General features: G+C 42.2%; 1 protein-coding gene across 1 annotated transcript in view; it reads left to right on the forward strand.

Annotated features, from left to right (window-relative positions):
- The window catches only part of PRDM15 (PR/SET domain 15), a 35,899-nt gene that overhangs the window by 1,031 nt on the left and 14,005 nt on the right, over window positions 1–20,863 (forward strand). The window contains exons 2-14 of the mRNA XM_059466400.1: window positions 2,788–2,834; window positions 5,829–5,922; window positions 8,110–8,263; window positions 8,978–9,230; window positions 10,368–10,493; window positions 12,834–12,932; window positions 13,728–13,955; window positions 14,581–14,716; window positions 15,746–15,924; window positions 17,274–17,368; window positions 18,128–18,215; window positions 18,903–19,070; window positions 20,236–20,330. Of these exons, the coding sequence (XP_059322383.1) occupies window positions 2,798–2,834; window positions 5,829–5,922; window positions 8,110–8,263; window positions 8,978–9,230; window positions 10,368–10,493; window positions 12,834–12,932; window positions 13,728–13,955; window positions 14,581–14,716; window positions 15,746–15,924; window positions 17,274–17,368; window positions 18,128–18,215; window positions 18,903–19,070; window positions 20,236–20,330 (1,752 nt within the window). The 5' untranslated portion in view covers window positions 2,788–2,797. The remainder of the gene's footprint in view (window positions 1–2,787; window positions 2,835–5,828; window positions 5,923–8,109; window positions 8,264–8,977; window positions 9,231–10,367; window positions 10,494–12,833; window positions 12,933–13,727; window positions 13,956–14,580; window positions 14,717–15,745; window positions 15,925–17,273; window positions 17,369–18,127; window positions 18,216–18,902; window positions 19,071–20,235; window positions 20,331–20,863) is intronic.

The raw sequence follows: 20,863 nt of genomic DNA on the forward strand, positions 1-20,863 counted from the left end.
CATACGTATGTGCAGCACCCATCTGCTTGTGCTCTCAAGTTATTCACTCTCATAGAAGCCCTTTCTCAGACTGAAGAGAGGAGAATTTTAATTCTACCTTGTTGATTATTAAGTTCAAACACAGATTTTCAGGCATTCTGTTAATTTTTCTGACTTAACTTTTTTTAAAAAAAAAATACATTAGCAAGATCAAAATGGCTCAACTTAGCACTTGAGCCTGATATCTTTATGCAGCACTTTATAAGAAGAAAGTGTGATTTTACATCCATTCTTAAATTTTTACAGCTCAAGTGGTTCCCTGACAGTATTTTTGCACATATTGGGCTGCAAGCAGGTACCTGTGATGCTGCAGCTCCTCAGTGTCTTCATTTGGATTCCCTCAAGTTCCAGATATGCTCCAAGGCTTGTGTTGCAGCTGGAATTTTTGTGCATAGCTGCGTGGCTGAGCATAAAATCACTCAATCTAATTATAAAAGCCAAAAAAAACGTGGTTTTCTGCTCTTTTGCTGCCATCATAATTAAGCTTTCTATCTGGTCTAGTTTCCTCTGTGTGGCTTTTCTCCTGATTATTGACTTCTAATGATTACTCTCTGTTTTATGTAAAAAATACCTGCAACTCCCAGAAGCTTTGCAAGACAAGAACAGAATTAGGAGCAGTGGGATGAGTGACTTCATGGAGTATTTTTCTGTTACAAATGTTTGAAAAGGAAAAAAAAAAAAAATAGACCCCGTGGCCCTTAGCAGCAGCAGATGAGGGCAAAAACAACCCTGTGTTCAGTGCCACCACGTGAGTGGCACATCGTGACTCTGTTTACAGCTGGTGGCATCGTGGTGCGTGGTTTGTTTCAAAAACCCCTGGGAAACACAGCTGAGATCAGGGAGGAGGGGCTGGAAAGCACTTGGGTGAGCAGGGTGTAGATCAGAATTGTCGAGCAGGCAGCAGTGTGTGTCGGGGAGCAGGGCTGAGGCTGGACCAGGAGTGTTGGGAGTGCAGAGCGGCGCGAGTCAGCCCTTGCTGCAGAGACGGAGCCGCGCTAATGCCGAGCTGAGGCTGCCCGAGGCACCTGTGAGGGCCCTTCACGCTCCCTCCCCATCACCTTGAGCAGCGCTGGTGATTTCTCCACCCCTTTGTTGCTATTCTCATCTGAAGGCTCCTGTAATGTCACTTGTCCCCAGTCTGTTTGCCAAGGATGCGACAGAGGGATGTCCTGGAGGCTGAATGCCTTTGGTGGTGTGGCTGCACTGAGCTTCTGAACCATTGATCAAGGCCATTATTTCTTAATTCACCCATATTTAGGATTAAAGTTTTGTCAGGACACAAACTGTCTAAAAACAGCTGGGCATACCCCTCTTGAAATAGTGCAAAGCATCAAAAAATAAGTGTGTTTAAAAAGCAAAGCAAACCATTTTTGACATCAGCTTACACCGCTTGTTTTTGCAGCGTTGTGCTTGGACTGCCCTCAATACCTGTTGCATTATTCAGGAAAAGAGCTTTTGGGGAAATTTCCTGAGTTGCTGTTCCTGCTCAGCACTGAGGTTTTGTGTAAATGTTTATGCTGTTATTTGAGCTTAGATCCCAAAGCTGCAGCCAGGAGAGGCCCAGTTTGTGCCACGGATGGGGAGTGTTTGCCCCTGAGAGCAGTGAGAGTTAGGGAGGGATCCTGCTGCTGACAGTGGAGTTAGGAAGGGCAGTGCTTGGAGAGTCCTGATCCTGAGCAGTGCCTGTGCTCCCACATTTCTGGCTTGGCTTTTGTTGCTTTATCTGTTTTCAAACAGGGCTCTGCGAGTTTGGTGTGTCATGTTTGCTCTCCCTCTCAGAGATTCGGGCTCTTACTGCTTCCTGTCCTCCTCTTGCTGTTTTGCAGCCTCACCTCTCTCAGACTTGGGTCATGATCTTTGTGTTGCTTTGCCTCTCTGCTGGGGCATTGGCAAAATTGCTTATTTGAGGAGGAGAGCGTTTTTTTGAGTAGAAAAGGGAAAAACTCTCTTCTAGGTCCTGCTTGTATTGTGGTCTTAGCATACATAATCAGACTTTGTGCCAACCATAATTTAATTGTTATGGGGCAATAGTGTTCATGCAAGTTTTTAATACAGACTGACACTAATGAAGTGAATATAGATTAACCTTATTTAAGTGTGAAATCAAATTGGTTAGTTACCATTTCATAGAATGAAATCCTGCCTCAGTGACAGAGGCAGGATTTTATTTCCCCAGTTTTTCTGGTGCTCAGTACCACAATATGCCTTTGCCTCTGGAAGAGGTCTGTGACTGCATCTGCAGTTTTTAAGATTGCTGTGTTTATTAAATAAATTATCTGCCTTTCAGAGATAATGTTTTTAAGCTAAATAAAATGTTGCAATGTTCAATAAAATGTTGCACTGGACCTTGTTCCTGCAGTGGTTGCTGCTGACCTGGATTATCCTCTGGCCCTGAGTGTTCTGAGGCTCCACAGGAGCTTTTTAGCAGGGGATGCAGGAGTGGCTGGAAGTTTGTCAGAGATGGGGAGCAGCAGGAGACAGCATTTCCTCACAGAGAAATGCCTGAGAACCCACAGACATTGAGGCTTCCTTGGTAGTGATGTCTGCAACACATGTAATGATACAGCAGTCTCTGGAGCTTTTAAAAACTTGAATTTCTTTAATTTTCCACTGGTACTCCTGCAGGGACATTAATGTGTTTGTGTGGGCTCTGGGTCAGTCAACATCATTACTTCACAAAGGAATGTTTATATGATACAGAAAGTAAAAGTCAATTCAGAACTAACTTTGTCTTTTGTGTTTTGGCAGGTTTAAAATAATGGCTGAAGATGGCAGTGAGGAGATTATGTTTATTTGTAAGTATTAGGAAAAGGATCTAATTCTCACTGTGTGTGACTTGTCTACTCAGAATGCCTGAAATTAAACCAGACATAAGATTTTATTTAGAAAAATTGCTCTTTGTAAAGGAGGCTCATGCAGCTAATGGGTGAATAAGAGGAGTTTGTGTAATTTAAGCATACATATTCTGATGCTGTTGGCAAACACACAATGAAACCTCTGAATGTGAGTGAGCAGCACAGCTTTTTCATGGCTGAAATGAGTGAGATTGAAGGTCTCACCCTGGTGTAAGCCCTTTGTTTATACAACCAGCTCTAGCAGCCAGGGCTGTCTGGGGATAGCTCTGACCTCTGGCCTGCCTTGGGGATCTGCACCTCCACAGCAGGGGCAGCAGACTCAAAGTTCCTTCAGAACCAGTTTGAGATGCACCAGCTGCCCTGGCAGGTTTCACTCATGGCATTCACTGCCTGTGCAGCCTTGGGTGCCACGCTGATCCTGTCCTTTGTCAGCAGTGGGCAGGCAGGACCTGGTGTTACACTGGAAAAGGGTTAAGGGATGTAGAGTCCTTGTGTGAGCACAGATGTTGTGGATCCAGTCAGGGTGGAGCAGAATGGAGCACGTCCTTGGTTTTAGGATATTTTATCTCTGATGGTTCCACAGCTGCATTTATGGCAACTGTCAGAAAGTTGAGTTTTCTCCCTCCCAGGGTCAGGAAAGTTGAATTTTCAGCTTCCTTCAAAACTAGTGTTGACTGTTTGCATTTTTACTGAGATGCAGATACCAATAGTGGTTAGCTTATCTTCCCCTTCACAAAATGATTCAGGTGGACAGCAAAAAGAATGGGGATGTGATGCCACTCCTAATTAGATAGAAGGTGTCACACAACATGATTTTATCCCTTCCAGTGGGGGCTGTGGTCACTGGGCTTTTTCTTGTGCTCTCTGCAAATAGTTTTTCCCATGGAATATGGGGACTTTATGTTCTGAAAAAATGAGTTGCTATAAATGGCACTGTGCATTCCCAATAATAAACATCCTTGAGTATGTATTTCATAGACAAGAGAATTGGGGAATTTTTCCCTTTATGAAGTGTGTGAATATAGTCTCTCTGGGGTATTTTTTAATATTCCCATGCTTGTTTTTGTGTCTCTCCTGTGGCTGTAATCTCTTGAAAGTGTCACCTATGGTGGGTGTAACAGCTTTGGCTGCTGTAGGGCATCCCTTGGATATTGAGCTGTGCCACACAATGTCATTGTCATATTCCCCTGGCTTTGCTCATTGCTCTGCAGAGGAGTGAGAGCAATGTGTGCCTTATTCCTGCCTGTAGCTGTGGCCAGTGCTGTCTGCACCTTTCAGAGGCTTATCTTTGCAGAGGTGAGGAGTGCCCTGATGCAGCCAGGAGATGAGGAAAATGACAAAGTGCATTTTTCTTTGGACAGCAAAGCCTGTTGGAGAAGCTGTTACTCAGGCTATTCCTTCCTGTCCCCTTGGTTATGACAGCCCTTTATGGATGACAGTCCATTTCTGTTCAGCAGTCAGATTTACACATTCCTCTGTCCTCTCTGGTTTGGGAAATCTGCTTTTAGCCCAGATTATTTCAGTAATATTTTCAGTAATATTTTTCAGTAATAATTTCAGCAGCCTGGGCTACAGGCACACCTGGAATGGTGGAACAGTGAACAGCTGTAGGCTGAGCTTTGGTGCTGTTGCTCTGTGAGTAGTACTTGCCCATGGATCCTTTCCTCTGGTACAATAACTCTGTGGGGCTGTAGAGCAAGCCAGGTTGGGAAATTCCTCCTTCTGAAAAACCATGTGAAGAGCTGATTCTTTCATTCCTTGGCTCACTAGAAGGCAGCACAAACAGGAGGCAGTGACCAGGCTTGGGGGCTGCAACAGCCAGAAATACTGTCAAATATATGTATTTTTTCACTACTAAGCTGGTTTTGCTGCCAGAAGAAATGGGAAGCAGTTTGAAATCCCTTGTTTTAGAAGTCCTTTAGTTCACTGGGATGGGTAGAAGCTTCCAGTTGGGAGCACAAAGTGGCTTTGCCAGAGGGGATATACCTTGGAATGACTTGGCTTTTGTCATGTCTTCCCAAAAAAAAGGTGCAATCACCCTTACATTACACATTTTCTGGGGTTTTCCTGACTTGCCCTTGTAAGCTTGCAGCTCAGATGCAAAAGGCAGCACAGCAATATAACCCCTGTGTGATGATCTCTCCTGAAGCTGTGTCAGCAGCTGACCAGGCAGGGCAGTTTGACAGCTATTTTTTTCCCAGTGAAGCAGTGTATAAGCATTTGGAATCCTGTTAACTTAGCTTATTTTAGAAAGCCTCAAATTATCCTCGTCTGAAAATTGTTTCTTAGGAACCACTCAGTTCTGAGTAATTTACAGCCACTTAAACTGAAAGTTAATTTAGCTGAGCTGGCAGTGAATTAGGTGGCCAGAGTGTGTTGTGCAGCAGCTGACTTGCCTGGAAAGGCACCAGGAGGCCCCTTGGAGGTGTCTATCCTGCCCTGTGGGTGAGGAATGTGTGTGGCCAGGCAGGGCTGGCCCTGCTGGTGCCCTGCTGAGCCCTGTGCCAGTTCTGCTGCTGGTTCTGGGTTTGTGCCTCCTGTCACTGGAAACACCAAGCTGGTCAGAACAGCCCAGCTCCTGGGGAAGGCAGTGGTGTGGTTTTCTTCAGCTGCCATGTGTTGCAGCACTTTATCTGAAGAATAATGCCATCTTTAAGCAGAATATTTACTGTGGGTGTAAGGCATTCATTTGCCTTGGTGAGAGAATTTAAACAATTGTCTTCTGATGTGCTGATCACAGTGTGTGTTATCTCACCTACACAGGTGCCAGCTATCCACTCAATGTTCAATTATTTATGTTCTTTTAAGCAGAATAAATAAACATCTGCCTCTCTGTGTATGTATTTTACCTGGTGCTAGGTTTCTTTTGAAAGAGAGAGGAAACTGCCTTAGAAAAATGTTTTCCACCAACCTTTTCTGTCTGGTTCCTTGCAGGGTGTGAGGACTGTGGGCAGTACCATGATTCAGAGTGTCCTGAGCTGGGCCCAGTGGTGACAGTCAAAGACTCCTTTGTATTGAGCAGGGCAAGGTAAGAAATGTTTGTGTTAATCCTGATTAACCCAACACCCATGTTAGTCCTTTAAAGCATATTTGCTGTTCAGTGGATGTCACTCTGACAGCTGGAAACTGAAATCCCAGAGGATGACAGAAATCTATGGAAAGCACATGGCCTTGATTAAATAGAAAAATTGATGCACACACTTAAGTGCTGCACTGAATAGAAGCCAAAAAAAAAAACTTGCTGCTCATCAGGACTCTGTTTCTTTGCTGAGGTTTCTGGCAAGGAGTCAGGGTGCTGCCAGATGGGGTGATGATTTCTGTCATGGTTGAGTACCTGCCCCTTTTATCCCCCTTGGATACACCAGATTCATTTCAGAGAAGCGTGTGAGGATTTCTCATTCATGTGTATGAACTCTCTCATTCTTCCACTTAGAAGCAAAACAAGTTGTTCTCATTATTGTGGGGCTTTGCAAACGATTAGGGGTAATAGTTCTGTCAGCAAATCTGTGACAGCGCCGCAGAAACACTCATGTTTGCCAAAAGAAACAAATAGACTCAATCTAGTTGGGAGAAAACAACACTGAGTAGTGATTCTTACAGGGAAAGACAATCAGGCACTGTCAGCAAAATTCATATTAAGATGTAGAATGTAAAGCTAAGGAAAAGAATCAACTGTTGTGAAGGTGTAGTGCAGATCCAAAAAGGGAAGTGTTCAGATGGCTTTGTGTGTTATATAATGTGTGCAGGGCTTCCATATTTCTTCTTGGGAAGTCACAGGCAGAAAACAGGCACGTGGGCAGCAAGTCTGGCACGTCCTGCCTGTGTGGGCTGTGCTGTGTATTCCCAGCATCATTTTGGAACAAATTCTGATGTGCTGGATCTGCCCCCTGGGTGCCACAACCCCTTGGCCAGGGCAGGATGCTCCTGGTGCCCCACCAAGTACAGAGGCTGCACCTGTGCAGGAGCTGCCCCTGCTCTTCTTGGCCTTCCCAGAGGAGGAATTTCCCTGCAGCTCCTGCCAGGCACTGCCTTCCTGGGCCTGGAAATGTTCCCTGGATGATCCCCTGCAGCAGCTGTGCATGGATAACAGCCCTGGCACTACAGGTGCTGAGGGTCATTTAAAAATACCCCTTGGAATAAAAGAAGGAGAGGTGCTTTTATTGTACACAAAAAATGAGCAGTGCTGTAAGTCTCTAGCCTGTACTACACACATTCCATGACAAACTACTGTTTCCTACCTTTTTCTAACTTGCACTTTCATGTCCAGATGTTCCAACTGGGAATGTTTGCAAATATGGTGCCTGCACTGGTTTTCAGTCTCCTTTTGACATGCAAATGCAAAGTTTTCCCTGGTGGAAGTGTGGGCTGCTGGACCATAGACTTGAAAGCAGCATTTTAAATTGATTTTCTACAGATAAATGTATTTCTTTTCCTGAAGAGTTTTCAACTGAAATCAGGTAAAGTAAGAAAAGAAAGAAGTAATCTAATTGTAGCCTTTACATCTGGGGAGCAGTAACTGAAAATGAGTTATCTGAGGTTGAGGGCAAGTTTAACCACAAACTGGATATGAATCTTTTAAAAACAGTCTGCTTGCTTAACCATGTTTGTTGTTCCCTCTGTCTTACTGAAAAGATCAAATGGATGCTTCATGGTTAGAAAAGAAGTGCTGAGAAACATCTGCTGAACTTCTCTGTCTCTAACACTGCTCCTTGTATGCTTCAAACTAAAAGTATTGTTTTCAATTCATTTGCTGATCACTATGATTGCAATCTTTTTGTATTTCTCTTTATCTAGGCAGTAAAGCAGTTCTGCCAGTGTCAACCTCAGGGTAGTCAGTAGCCTGTCTGATTATTTTAGCTTTTCATCTGTTAGCACAGACCTAAAAAAACAGAATTGTATTTGGTTTGTAAAACCAACCCCGTGGGGCCAGTCTAGTAAATTTTTGGGAAGCTGTTCTCTGTGTATTATACATAGTAACACTATTTGCTACATGTAGTTTTCTCAGAAGCTTGTTTGGGAAAACAGAGAGGCTGGCAGCACAGAAACACTTGAGTTTAATGCTGATTTCTTTCTTCAGGGGTTCCTGCTGTGCATAACTGTTACTGGCTGAGGTGGTGTTCAGCCAAAGGTTGAACTTGCTGATCTTGGAAGTCTTTTCCAACCTAATCAGTTCTGTGATTTATTTTTTTTTCTCAATTCTGTCTTAAATGTTTAGGTCATCTCTGCCTTCTAATTTGGAGATTAGACAGCTGGAGGATGGGACTGAGGGAGTGTTTGCTCTGACTCAGCTGGTGAAACGTACCCAGTTTGGCCCCTTTGAATGCAAGAGAGTTCTCAAGCTGGAGAAAGAATCAGTTTTTCCCCTGAAGGTAAAGCACAGAATTTGTAAAGCAATAAATAGCAAGGAGTCAGTTTAACCTGTGAGGAATTAATGCTGGCTAACACTATGAAAACAAAGATATGAAGGGGGATTATTTGGAACATCTTTTAGGTGTGCCCTGTAAAGGATGATCTAAACAAACATTCTCTGGGCAAAGAACAGAAGAACCAAACTAGAAGCTCAGTTCTTTTAATGAGTCTCTTCAATCTGATTGAATTTTCCTAATGATTCCCATATTTATTAGGTTTATGGAACATGCAGAATAAGTGGGTCTTTTCTGTCTTGCATTTGTTTTATTCCTCTCTTGACAAGTTTTGGTAGGAAAAATGCTACATTAAGAATGGAATTCAGTCTTAGTTTCCACTAATACCTAATGCCTTCAGAAGTAAAGATTTAGAATTGTTCCTTGGGCTGATGGCTATTTGGATACCCTTCCATTCATGTATGCAGTAATTTTTTGGGAAACTGGTGGCTATAGCAAGAATTCTTGGGATAATTTTTTCAGTTTGTTCCAGTCTTGCTCCTGGTTGTCTGTCTCATCTGAAGGTGTGACTAAATAAAAGATTCCTGATGCAGGACTTGAGGTTTGCTTCGTCCCTGATGTCCATTGAAAAGAAACCACTGCAAAAGCAGAAAATATTTTTTTCCCTTAACTTTCTATAATTTCTCATGGTTTTTATTCTGTGCCCATTTTGCTTGGCAGGTGTTCCAGAAGGAAGGGCCCCTGGTGTATTTTGACACCACAAATGAAGATGATTGCAACTGGATGATGATGGTGCGCCCAGCCACCGAGTATGAGCACCAAAACCTCACAGCCTTCCAGCATGACAATGACATTTACTTCACCACCTGCCAGGACATCCCCCCAGGAACTGAGCTGAGAGTGTGGTATGCAGCTTTTTACGCCAAAAAAATGGAAAAGCCAGTGCTGAAGCAGGTCACTAGTGTTGCCAATGGTATGTGTGGGGGCCTTTCTTCCTTCCTAAGGGCCCGGTGCTGGCAGGGACTGATAGTCCCTGCCTGTTGGAGTTGACAGTGCTGTTTATCCAGTGGGTTCTTATCCTGCACAGTCAGGCCAGCCTGCACACGTGGGTGCCCTGCAAGAAAAAGGTGTAGATGCTTTACCATAATACAGCCAGGTTTTTTTTTAAAACAGGTGGCCTACTTAATGGTTCAGCCTCTTCAGAATGGATAGACTGGATAAATAGTCCTTAACTAAAGATTTGGTGTATCAGATAATTTGTATCAAATCATTTCTGGGTGGGTAGAACAGCAAAGGAGCTCAATTATCAGAGAAATCTGTATACAGAGTTGATAAAGAAGCCACTCTTCAGTTGCAGTGAAAATGGTTTGGTTTTGCACAGAACTGTTACAGAGTTCTAAAAAGCTAGATTTCTCTTAAGCATCCTCACATGGGACCCACTAGAGCAAGATCCACGTGGCTGTGCATTGGAAAGAAAGGCAGCAGATATTTTAGTATCTGCATTAGAATTGCCACAAGTTCCAGTGTTTTCCCCTTTGTTTTCTCCTACTTTTCCATTTCTACAGCTGAAAGGCAAGATCCTTTGTCATTGTAAGGGTGTTTTCTTCCTGCTCTTGAGCTGGGAGTACTCCCTGGATGTTATTACTGCTCTGCTGGGTATAATTTGGGGTGACAAATTTGGGAAGAAGCTATTGCCACCAGCTTTATGGCTGCCCTTGATCCTAAGCAGAGTCTCAAGTGCTGCAGCTGAATCAATGCAGCTGACATGTTTCTGTGCTCTGAGATGTTTCCAGTTGGTATTAACTGAGAGGTTTCATATTTTCCCTCTTTAATTTAACCTGTTCATGTATTTTTGGGGGGTTATGGGTATTTTAAAATACTGTTAAAATATGCCCTGCACTCTCTGTTCAGCACTTCATGGTTCACTCCAGAATATTTAAGGCACAATGGGTGAGATATAAGAATGTTCTGGTTAAAATTTTCCATGAGAATGTTATTTGCAGGCCTGTTACAGAATAAAACCTTCTGACTGTTGTTACTGCCCTCAGCACAGAGCAAGAGTCAAAGGGTCTGGGCAGTAAAGATGATGAACTCTTTTTCCTCTTCACAGATACATCCTTGGTAGCAATGGAGTCTGATAAAGAAGGAAATAATAAGGTCTCTTCAAAACCTTCATCTGCTGTCTTACCCCATAAAAAAAACAAGAAATCCAGCATTTTAGCAGCTGATCCAGCAGGTATGCAAAATTATTGTGCTCTTAAGGAAGATAGAGGGCAGATACAGGTGTGCAGAGCTGTTAGGTCTAACACTCCTACATGTGTATTATGGATAGATAACTTCTGGCAAATACTAATTTAGAGAGGATTTGAAAGCCTGAATTTTTCTTTTTGTTTTCATGGGCACAGTGCTTGAAGTACATACACAGGTTAAAAAGTGACAGAGGGGCCAGTAAACTTTTAGGCACATTATTTTCATGAAAACCACAAATACTCCTGACTTTGGAGATGGTTAGTGTTGGGATGGGGGCAATCCCCAATAAAATCTTCATTCTGCCTGTGCAAAGTGTAGTAATTCAAATGATCAGGCCAAGCTCTAGAAGAAAACATTTCAAATGTTTGGAATATAACCAAATTTGGAGCATTGGTCATTCCCAAATTACAACAATACCATAGAATATGCCACTATAAGAGTTCAAACTGTTCTAAATTACAGAAACTAAAATTTCAATAAACTTACAAGCAATAAATATTCTCTTGGCAAAGAACACATGGCTGAAAAAGTACCTATATAAATAGTGTCACAGGATCTCTGTCCCAAGGATTCTTTACAAAGCAGTGCTCCCCTCACCCAATCTCTGCAAAATGCAACAGTGAAATTAAGAACCCACTTAACACAAATTTCAAAAATTACACTCAGAGTACACAAGATCAAAAGAAAACCATTCTAGGTGTGCTCTTTGAGAGGTTATTTTCCTAAGCTTTGCTTGTTAAAGGTAGCTGGGAGGAAAGGAGGGGAGTTGTTGCAGGTGTGTTCAGAGCAGCTGATCAGAGGATCCATTTGTCAGCTTGGGTTCTGTCACAGCCAGACTCTGAAGTTGACTGAGGAGTTGTTTCAGTTTGGCATTATTGATTTTTCCAGAGGTAAAATGAAGGATTGGAACAGCCCCTCCTACATCCTTCACCCTACTGCCTCAAAGTCCAACCTCAGTAGAAACAAAAAGCTGCCTTTTATATTTTGGGAACCCTGAGGTGTTCCCACTGATTTGGTGCTTCCAAAACAAAATTTTCTGCTTTTGATTTTGTTTGCCTCAAGTCATATACCTCAAGCAGTTGCCAGCTGTCAGATGTGTGGTTCCAAGTCAGCCAGGTTGCCCTGCAGCTACCCTGGAAGCCTGAGGAAGTGGGAATTTAAGAAAGACCTGAATTTTCCTGACAAACCAGTACCAGGAGCAGCTAAGGAGCAAGGGAAGTGCAGAGTCAGGCACAACTAAATTACACAGAATCTTGGTTTGCTGCTTTTGTCCTCCTGGACTGAGCCCTCAAGAAGTTCTTTATGTAGCCTGTGAAGAGAGATTTTTTTTTTGCTGTATTGCCAATTTCTTATTAATTTATTTATTGCAGCATGGATGAGGTTACACCTCTGTAGTGCAGAGTGTTGAATGATCTCCTGCAGCAGGAAACAGCCTCTGCCTCAGAGAATCCTTTATTTTGAGAGCCAACACTGAAAAGAAGGAACGACTTTACTGTCCCTTTACAGATGGGGTCCTCGGGCAGAGAGAGATGAGCTGCCATGTAATGACCATCTAGAAGATCTGTGGCACAAACTGAGGCACAATTGGAATTCCCTGTGCTGCCATTCACTTACCCTGACTTCAGTGTCATCCTCTGCAGAAGGAGTGTTACTCAGCTTTTTGTGTGCCAAAAAAAATCTCTGAATCAGTCCAGATTTATCAGATCCCCTTGACAAATTTATCATCTAAGGACTGAAATACAATGGACTGTGAACAGAGTTACTCTTCCTGTTTTATTTTTTTTATTCCAGTTTCATTTTTGCCCTAATTTCTTCACCTTTCCTGAGTTGATGTGTTAATTAAAGTATTAGTGTGTTGATTTCATAGCACATGTAATTAATGAAACTGCTGAAACCCAGGTTTTCATTGTCCTCACCCTTACTTCCACTAATCCAAATGTTCTTACTCTGCAATGCCCTTCACAGAGGTTTGTCCTGCTTCTGTCCTCAGCTAATCCATAAGAAGACTGGTAACTCTGGTTTTAAAGGTGCTAAAAATTGCTTTATGCCATGCCTTTTATGAACTCAGTTCTTTAGAAAGTGATAAAGAAGCCCTCAGGATTTTACAAGGGCACAGATATTCTCTCCTGGCATCATTTATATCTTCCAATAGTTCAACTCCTCATGTTTGGAGTATCCTGAAATAGTCCCAGCTGCCCCCAGGGGTCTCTTACTGCTTAAATTGTATCTTGTGATACTCAGGGAGTTACTGCAAGATAAACAAAGCTACAGGGCTTTACCACCTCCCCATTGTCAGAGTATTTCAGTATTTCTTGTTGTGATTTAGTGAACACTCCAGAAGGCAGTGGAACAGCAGAAGCAAAGCCCAACCAGTGGACGTGTAAAGTGTGTTCATCTGCTTTCCAAGAGCCCCAGCTGCTGACAGGTAGGAAGTGCTAGAAATTCATGGGAGAGCACTGAGAATCCTCAGCAGAGTTCTGCTCTCCCATGGCTGTGAAGCCATGCACCACCCATGGTGCAGGAAGAGAAAAATTTTAAATTTTGTGCTCCTTTAAGGAAAGCAGTAGTAGGGAAGGTAGAACAAGGATATTTTGACCATAGCAGTGTCCTGTCTCTGGACAAACAGCTGTAATGTTGAATCTAGAAGAAATAAAATTAGAAGAAATTAAAAAAAAAGATATAATAAAAAAAACTAGAAGAAATAAAATTGTGATCTAGAAGATGATGTGACTGTCAGGAAAATCAAGGATAGGGAGCTGCATGAGCAGTGTAAGGTCAGTGATGCCAGGTTATACTTTGTGATATTGTCCATCTGGTATTTAGGGCACAGATTGAGTAAGGGTAATGAAGTACATATTTTGCAGCTATTTTATGCAGTTTTTCAGAAGAACTTAAAATTATTTAGAAGATTTGGCCATTTGATGAATCTTTTTTGAAAAGGGGACTTCAGTCAGTAAATAACTTGGACATTTGGAAAAATGTACTCATTATTAGAAACACAAACTTTTTGCTGTGATATCAACCGATCTTAAAACTTCAGTTCTTGTGACTGTTGAATAAACTGTAGGCTTTGATTTTTGAAGCTATTGTGGCTGCTTTTGAAATAATTTGAAGTCACTGCAAAGTGAAATGGACCTGATAGATGGGCTTCAGCTAGTTCCATTTGAATATTTTAAGCATGATTTTCTCCTTACTCTCCTATTCTTCCTTATCCACCCAGAGCACTTGCTGAGTCACCTGGAACAAGCCAAAGGTGCCTCCCCAAGCAGCCAAAATGATGCTGAGAAAGCAGAGAAAGCAGCAGAGGCTGTGCCAGCAGATCAACCAGTGGCAAGTGATACAGCCAGTGCCAGCACAGACTCGAGGAGAAAGGTCAGGAGGGGGAGAAAAGCCAAAACAGCAAAAGTAGAAACACCTCTTGTCATTGATGAAGAGAAAGATCCTGCAGGTAAGACAGAAATCTGGAAAATGCTAAGCAATATATCTGCTTATACATCTGTGATGGTGCCTTTGCAGAAAGGCCTGAAAAGCAGCAGAGACAAGATGGAGGTTTTTAGTTAGATCACTGAAGCTGCCAATTTACAAGTTTTGTTAGTTATTTCTGAGGGTCTGGAAGGCAGCACCTACAGAGTCACCTGCATTCTTCTGTGATGTTTGTAGAGAGCCCCAGGGAAACACAGGCTGTGAGAACTGCAAGAAGGAGCAGGAGAGGAAGCATCCTGCCTCTCAAGAGGACAAATTTCTCTATCTCAAGTTTAGTTTAGAAAGGGCTTTACCCTCCTTGAAGGGATGTTCTAATAGGAAACTTCATGAGGATTGGTCAACTGACCCTGCAGTAATAGCTTGGAAAGGTAAGAAGTTAGAAAAAGTTGAGATGTCCCTGCCTGTGGCATGGGGTTGGATTTGAATTTTAACAATCCCTTCCAACCCACACTGTTCTGTGATTCTTTGAATTCTTTCCTTATGGACAATTGATTTGTCCAGTGCCACCTCTTATTACAAATCCTGCATTTGAGGTTTTGTTTCCAGCTGTCCACATTACTGCTGTGTTTATTTCTTTGGTGTGTGTGCAGTGGAACGTGTGGCTGACGCTGTCCCTGAGGTCCCTCCAGAGGAGGTGGCCCTGCCCCCAGCTCCAGAAGAGAGCATCATGGACCTGGTTTTAGGAAAGATGCCCAGCACCACAAACAGCATCAGCTCAGTGACAAAGTAAGTGTTCTGGGATGCACAATTTCCTCTTACTTGTATCTAAGATGATGTAGCATGCAACAGTTCTGCTCAACTTCTGGCCACACAGATGCTCTTTTTTATCAGCATAAAAAAATTGTGTGATGCTGCTGCTTCAAGAGGTGATTTTGAGTGCCCCTTGTACACTGGTAGGATTTTGGAACATAACATAAATGAAAATTTCTTTTTTCATCATGTTACTGCTTTTATTCTGTGTTTCCAAAAGCCTCCTGCAGCTGCAAGGTGAAATTTACTCCCATTGAATGTTAGTGATAAGACAGGCAAAGAGGTTTTTTTCTTTCAGAATATGTTACTAATTTTTATTATTACTCAGTCTTGCTTGTCATCTTAGCTCATGAATGACTTCATGTTGATTTTGATACTTCAGATTTGGAGCAGTAGGAGGGGAAAACTTCAGTATAACAGAACCTCAGGGAGACTCTTAAGTATCACATGATTAATTCAGATTCTTTGATGTCTTTTTGTCTTGGTAAAATTGGCCTTTTGAATTTTTTTTTTTTTTGTATAATAGAGCACTCCATTTTTATGAATTAGCTAGTAATGGTATATATTGAAGTCCTTAGCAGACACAGAGCCATCCAAAGTCATTTCAGCAGGTGGTTGTGCTGGGAAATGGCACAGTGCTGCTTGGCACCCTGCTGCCCTCTGCCCAAATACAGCTTAGATGTGGGGGCTGCCAAGCTTCCCAAGCTGAGCTAGAGCTGATGTTTTCAGAGCAGAACAGACCCTTTCTGTCCCTCTGAGGGGCCTGCAAAGAGAATCTCTGCTGCTGCTTTTTGCATCATTGGTTCTGGGTGAAGAAAATTTGGAATGAGTGACACCTGCAGCTTCCAGGGGGTGGCCAGGGGAGCACCTTGGAGCTGGGCAAGCTCCATCCAGGCCCCCCTCGCTCCTGCCAGGAGCTGAGTTTAACACTCCTCTAGTTTTTACTAGCTCTGTTACAACCTGTGGGCTAGCTTTCAGTCCCTGCCTTTCTCTCTAATCCAGTAGGTTTGCTCATCACCAAAACACCATGTCCCTCAAAAGAAGTTTCATTCTCTCCAGTAGACACGGGATTCGGCGGAAGCTGATAAAGCAGCTGGGGGAGCACAAGAGGGTCTATCAGTGCAGCATCTGCAGTAAGATCTTCCAGAACAGCAGCAACCTCAGCAGGCACATCCGTTCTCATGGTGGGTTGGCTTTTCCCTTGGCTGGAATTGATTTTATGTCTTGATTTTCATTGATTTTATGTTTTGGTTCCACCTTCAAGTTAAACATCGGGGCTCGTTTTAGGGACTGGGATATGTATTTATAAGAGCTGGTTTTGCTTTTTTCTTTCTTTTAAGTCTCTCTAGGAAACTTAGTTTTTGAGACCAAAGCATGAGAAGATATCTATTCTGAGATATAGAAGATATCTATCTATCTATCTATCTATCTATCTATCTATCTATCTATCTATCTATCTATCTATCTTATTTATTGCAACAGATAATGCCAAATTGAAGTTGGAAGTATTTAAAGTAATTAAAATTTGAATTAGGTACATCTTTTAAATGAGGGCAAGGATGTGATGTTTTTTGCAAAGCTTTTATTGCCTTTAAATTGATACATAAATATCACCCCCATCTTCACAGGCACATGGGTGAAGGAAACTCTTAATTTTTCAGACCAAAGCATGAGAAGATGTCTATTCTAAAATATAGAAGATATCTATCTGTCTATCTATCTATCTATCTGTCTATCTTATCTATGTTATCTATTGCAACAGATAATGCTGAATTGAAGTTGAAAGTATTTAAAATTTGAATTAGGTACATCTTTTAAATGAGGGCAAGGATGTGATGTTTTTTGCAAAGCTTTTATTGCCTTTAAATTGATACATAAATATCACCCCCATCTTCACAGGCACATGGGTGAAGGAAACAATTTTTCAGACCAAAGCATGAGAAGATGTCTATTCTGAAATATAGAAGATATCTGTCTGTCTATCTATCTATCTGTCTATCTATCTGCCTATCTATCTATCTATCTATCTATCTATCTATCTATCTATCTATCTATCTATGTTATCTATGTTATCTTTGTTATGTATTGCAATAGGTAATGCAGAATTGAAATTGAAATTATTTAAAATTTGAATTAGGTACATCTTTTAAATGAGGGCAAGGATGTGATGTTTTTTGCAAAGCTTTTATTGCCTTTAAATTGATACATAGATGTCACCCCCACCTTCACAGGCACATGGGTAACATAGCTGTGTAAATGTCAGGTGTTCTTCCACCTGTGATCTGCAGTTCCAGGAGTCTGTGTCCTATTCTAAGGATTCCATGAAAAATCATCACTGAAAAAGGGTGGGGGAGCTAAACCAAAATTGTTGGAAATGGTTAAAATCCATTGGTTAGATCTGCTGAAATACTAAATTTTTCACCACCAGCCTGTGTGTTTGCAGTTGCTTGTGCTTTGTTTTCCCCTGCCTTGCCTGGAGTTGGTTATTATCAATCACTGACTACTTCCCTTTCATCTTGATTGATCCCCTCAGGTGACAAACTGTTTAAATGTGAGGAATGTGCCAAGCTGTTCAGCAGGAAGGAGAGCTTGAAGCAGCACGTTTCCTACAAGCACAGCAGGAATGAAGTGAGTGCAAGGGGCTCTTGCAGGGTTTATGTGCAAAGGCACAGTGAGATTCCAGGTGTGAGCATGCCCTGCTCATGTGAGCAGGTATCCCATGGGAGCGAAAAAGGACAGAGAGGGAGTGTTAACATCTTATTTTAGAATAATTGATGGATTTGAAAAGTGCTTTTGAGCATGTGCAAACCCTTTTCCTATAGAAAATTGGTTTCAGGCATCAATTCCAGCAAGACAAGCTGGAGTTAGCTGGACCTGCATGACACAGAGGTGAGATCTGACTTGAGTTATGCTGCTAAATAGGATTGTTCCATTCTTGTTTGCTTGTCCTGTTTGATTTCTCCCCACTTATCACTCCTTTAATGTGTGAACTCTGCCTTTTGATGCTGCTGCCATAGAAATATCAAACACACCTGTAGTGGCACCTTATTAGTGACAATTTCCATTGTTGCTTGGCACCAGGGTCCTTAACTCTCAGATTGCTGCCACCTCTTCTGGAAGATGAGTCAGATCACATCTTGCTTCTCAAACCTTCTGTGTCTGTGTTGGACCAGATGTTCCACATCCACACAGGAGCATAGTTTTTGGGGTTTTTATAGCTCAGATGTAGGAGCATGGCAGGATAATACAGCATCAGAATTTTGCACCACTGTGTAGATAAATGCCCTCTTGAAGGATTAAAAATTGGAAAGAACAGAAAACAAAAGAAGTATTTGAGGTTTAGAATTTTCTGTCAGATGTGACTTGGCTGTTCCTGTTTGTCCTCAGGTGGACAGTGAGTACAGATACAAGTGCACCACGTGTGAAAAGGCCTTTCGGATAGAGAGTGCACTGGAATTCCACAACTGCAGGACAGGTGAGAATGGAAACTCTTCCTCTGGCATCTCTGCTCCATTCTGGGAAGATGTCCCCAAATCCATCTCAGCAGAGAAACTACAGAAAGGGAGTAGGGCTTTAGGTTTTTGTCATCATCACAGCAAGCAACCTGGTTTTGATAAGAAAAGTGTAATAACCAACGATCTGCAGAGCAACACATCCACTTAGGAATTGGGATTCTTTAGTATCTTCTGCTCACTTGTGTAATATCCTCACTGGTGTTTCCTTTGTTCACAGGTAATCTCTGTTTAACTTTTTTCCCTAAAACTAAGTTCTACCTCCCTCCTCTGAAACAGAGGAACTGGAGAGAGGACCAGTATTAGTGGTAATATGTAGTTTTTTGGGATTGCAGTTTTCCTCAGCTTTCTGCAGTAGTATCTAAATGTTTTTTTCTTAGTATCACTCCAACCTGTGCTTTTCTCCCATAGCCATCCCTTGTGGTTACTCATATTATTTCTGCTGTGATCTTATGCTCAAAAATGCCATTCTGGTTACTTTTATGGCCTCACAATAATATTCAGTCCAGAATCACACAGGTAATTGCCCTTAGAGCAGAGTGATGGATTCCATGTTTAAAACCCAGATCCAACAGAGGAACCACCTGTCTCACAAACATACAAAACCTCTTTTCAGCTCTAAAGAGCTGCATGCTTTCTCTTGCTTACAGATGACAAGACATTCCAGTGTGAGATGTGTTTCAGATTCTTCTCTACAAACAGCAACCTTTCAAAACACAAGAAAAAACATGGGGATAAGAAGTTTGCATGTGAGATCTGCAATAAGATGTTCTACAGGAAGGATGTCATGCTGGACCATCAGAGGCGGCACTTGGAAGGTAAATTTACTGCAGATCAACCTAATTATTCCTCCTGAAACAGCAGTGAAAGTGGGCAGGTTAAGGAAATCATAGTGTGCATTATATCTTGAATGGTGGCTGTCTTTTTATTAATCAGTTACCTGATCAAGAGTTTCAAGTTTCAGAAAAATATGACATTTATGAAAAATAACAGTAGTGGGTCGAGAGGTGTTAACAGTCATGTGGAAGCTGCATGGCTTATTATGCAGCAGTTTAGATTAGCTAATTTTGTATTTTAATTTTGTATTTTAATTTTGTATTTTAATTATGTATTTTTCTTTCTTTGCATCCTGTTCTTCCTTTTTTAAAATGTGTGTGGTAACTTGAAAATCTGAAGGCAGAGAGTTAACTCTCTTGCTGAGAGTGACTACTACATAAATACAGTGTCAGCGTGTTATCTTTGAAACACTTGAGAATATGTGAAAATGAGGTTATGAGAGTTTGCTGTTCAAAGTCTCAATCATCTGAGGTTATTACAGGTACTTAAAGACTGGAAAAAGTTGGTACATTGCTCAACTTGTATTAGAATGTGGTTAGTGCCTTAGATGATAAAACTAAAAGTGATATTAAAAAAAAAAAGGAAGCGAGATTGTTTATTTTGTGTCCTGAACCAGAGGACAAGGGGCTGTATGACACTGGCAGTGTCTCATTTTCAGCTGTCACAGAAGAGCAGGAGCCCTCTGCCCTCCTGAAAGCAGCACAGAAAGAGGTCTGAAATCCTCTCTGAGCATTACAGCTGATGCTGGATGGTTGCATCTCTCCTTAGAGACTTCTTTTCTCTCTTTCTTAGTGAGGGTGAATTTCTGGGCCAGATACCACATTGAAGGGCCAAGGCCTACCAAATCTGCCTGTTTCCTGGTGTTGACAAAAATCTTTTTGCCAAAAGTGTTTTCAGTCACTTTACAGTTGCTTTAATAACCAACAAGCCATAACACATCACTTTGGCAGACTGCTTCTATATTCTTAAAACACATTTTAATTTAGAAATCACCCTTTTGTTACCAATTCAACCCTGCGTTGAGGCCCTTCCCAGTGTTTCACTCTCCTTCCCAGTGTCCTTGTGAGCAGGCCTGCAGGCTGGAGTGGAAAGCCATGGTTTATTTCTTGTTTTGTGTTTTTTTTTGATGGGGACTGCTGTGTGAAGGGGTGAGGCGTGTGAAGAGAGAAGACTTTGAGCACAGCACGGAGAGCATGGTTCGCTACAAGAAGGAGCCCTCGGGCTGCCCCGTGTGTGGGAAGGTAGGAGCTGGTGCCAGTGTGCCATGAGAGGCTCTGCATTGTGGCTCCAGGGTGCTGCAGTTCAGTCCAGACAGGAGAAAACTGAGGGCATGCATCCATACATTTAAATCTCTCCAAGGGGTGTCAGAGGATGGTGCCCGACTCTTTTCGGTGGTGCTCAGCTGTGGCATTCACATTCTCTGAACAGAGAGAGACATAATTTTCCCTCCCAGGATTTTGCCTGAAGAAGCACAGAGAGAAGAAGAGAAAAGAATTCTTATCTCTATTTTCTCTGTGTTTCTCTAGGCAAAATACTGGGAGGGAGAATTATGTCTCTCTGTTCAGAGAATGTGAATACCACACTCAGCAATGGCACGAGGAGCAGAGGCCATAAAATAAAACACAACAAATTCCACCTCAGCATGGGGAAGAAATTCCTCACACTGAGGGTGGCAGAGCTCTGGAAGAGCTGCCCATGGAGGGTGTGGAGTCTAGTGAGGAAATTCCTCTTCAAACACCTGTAGCTCCATTATTTATCCAAGCCCGCTGTGGCC

The sequence above is a fragment of the Ammospiza nelsoni genome, chromosome 2 (assembly GCF_027579445.1).
Source record: "Ammospiza nelsoni isolate bAmmNel1 chromosome 2, bAmmNel1.pri, whole genome shotgun sequence".
In the NCBI taxonomy this organism is placed as follows: domain Eukaryota; kingdom Metazoa; phylum Chordata; class Aves; order Passeriformes; family Passerellidae; genus Ammospiza; species Ammospiza nelsoni.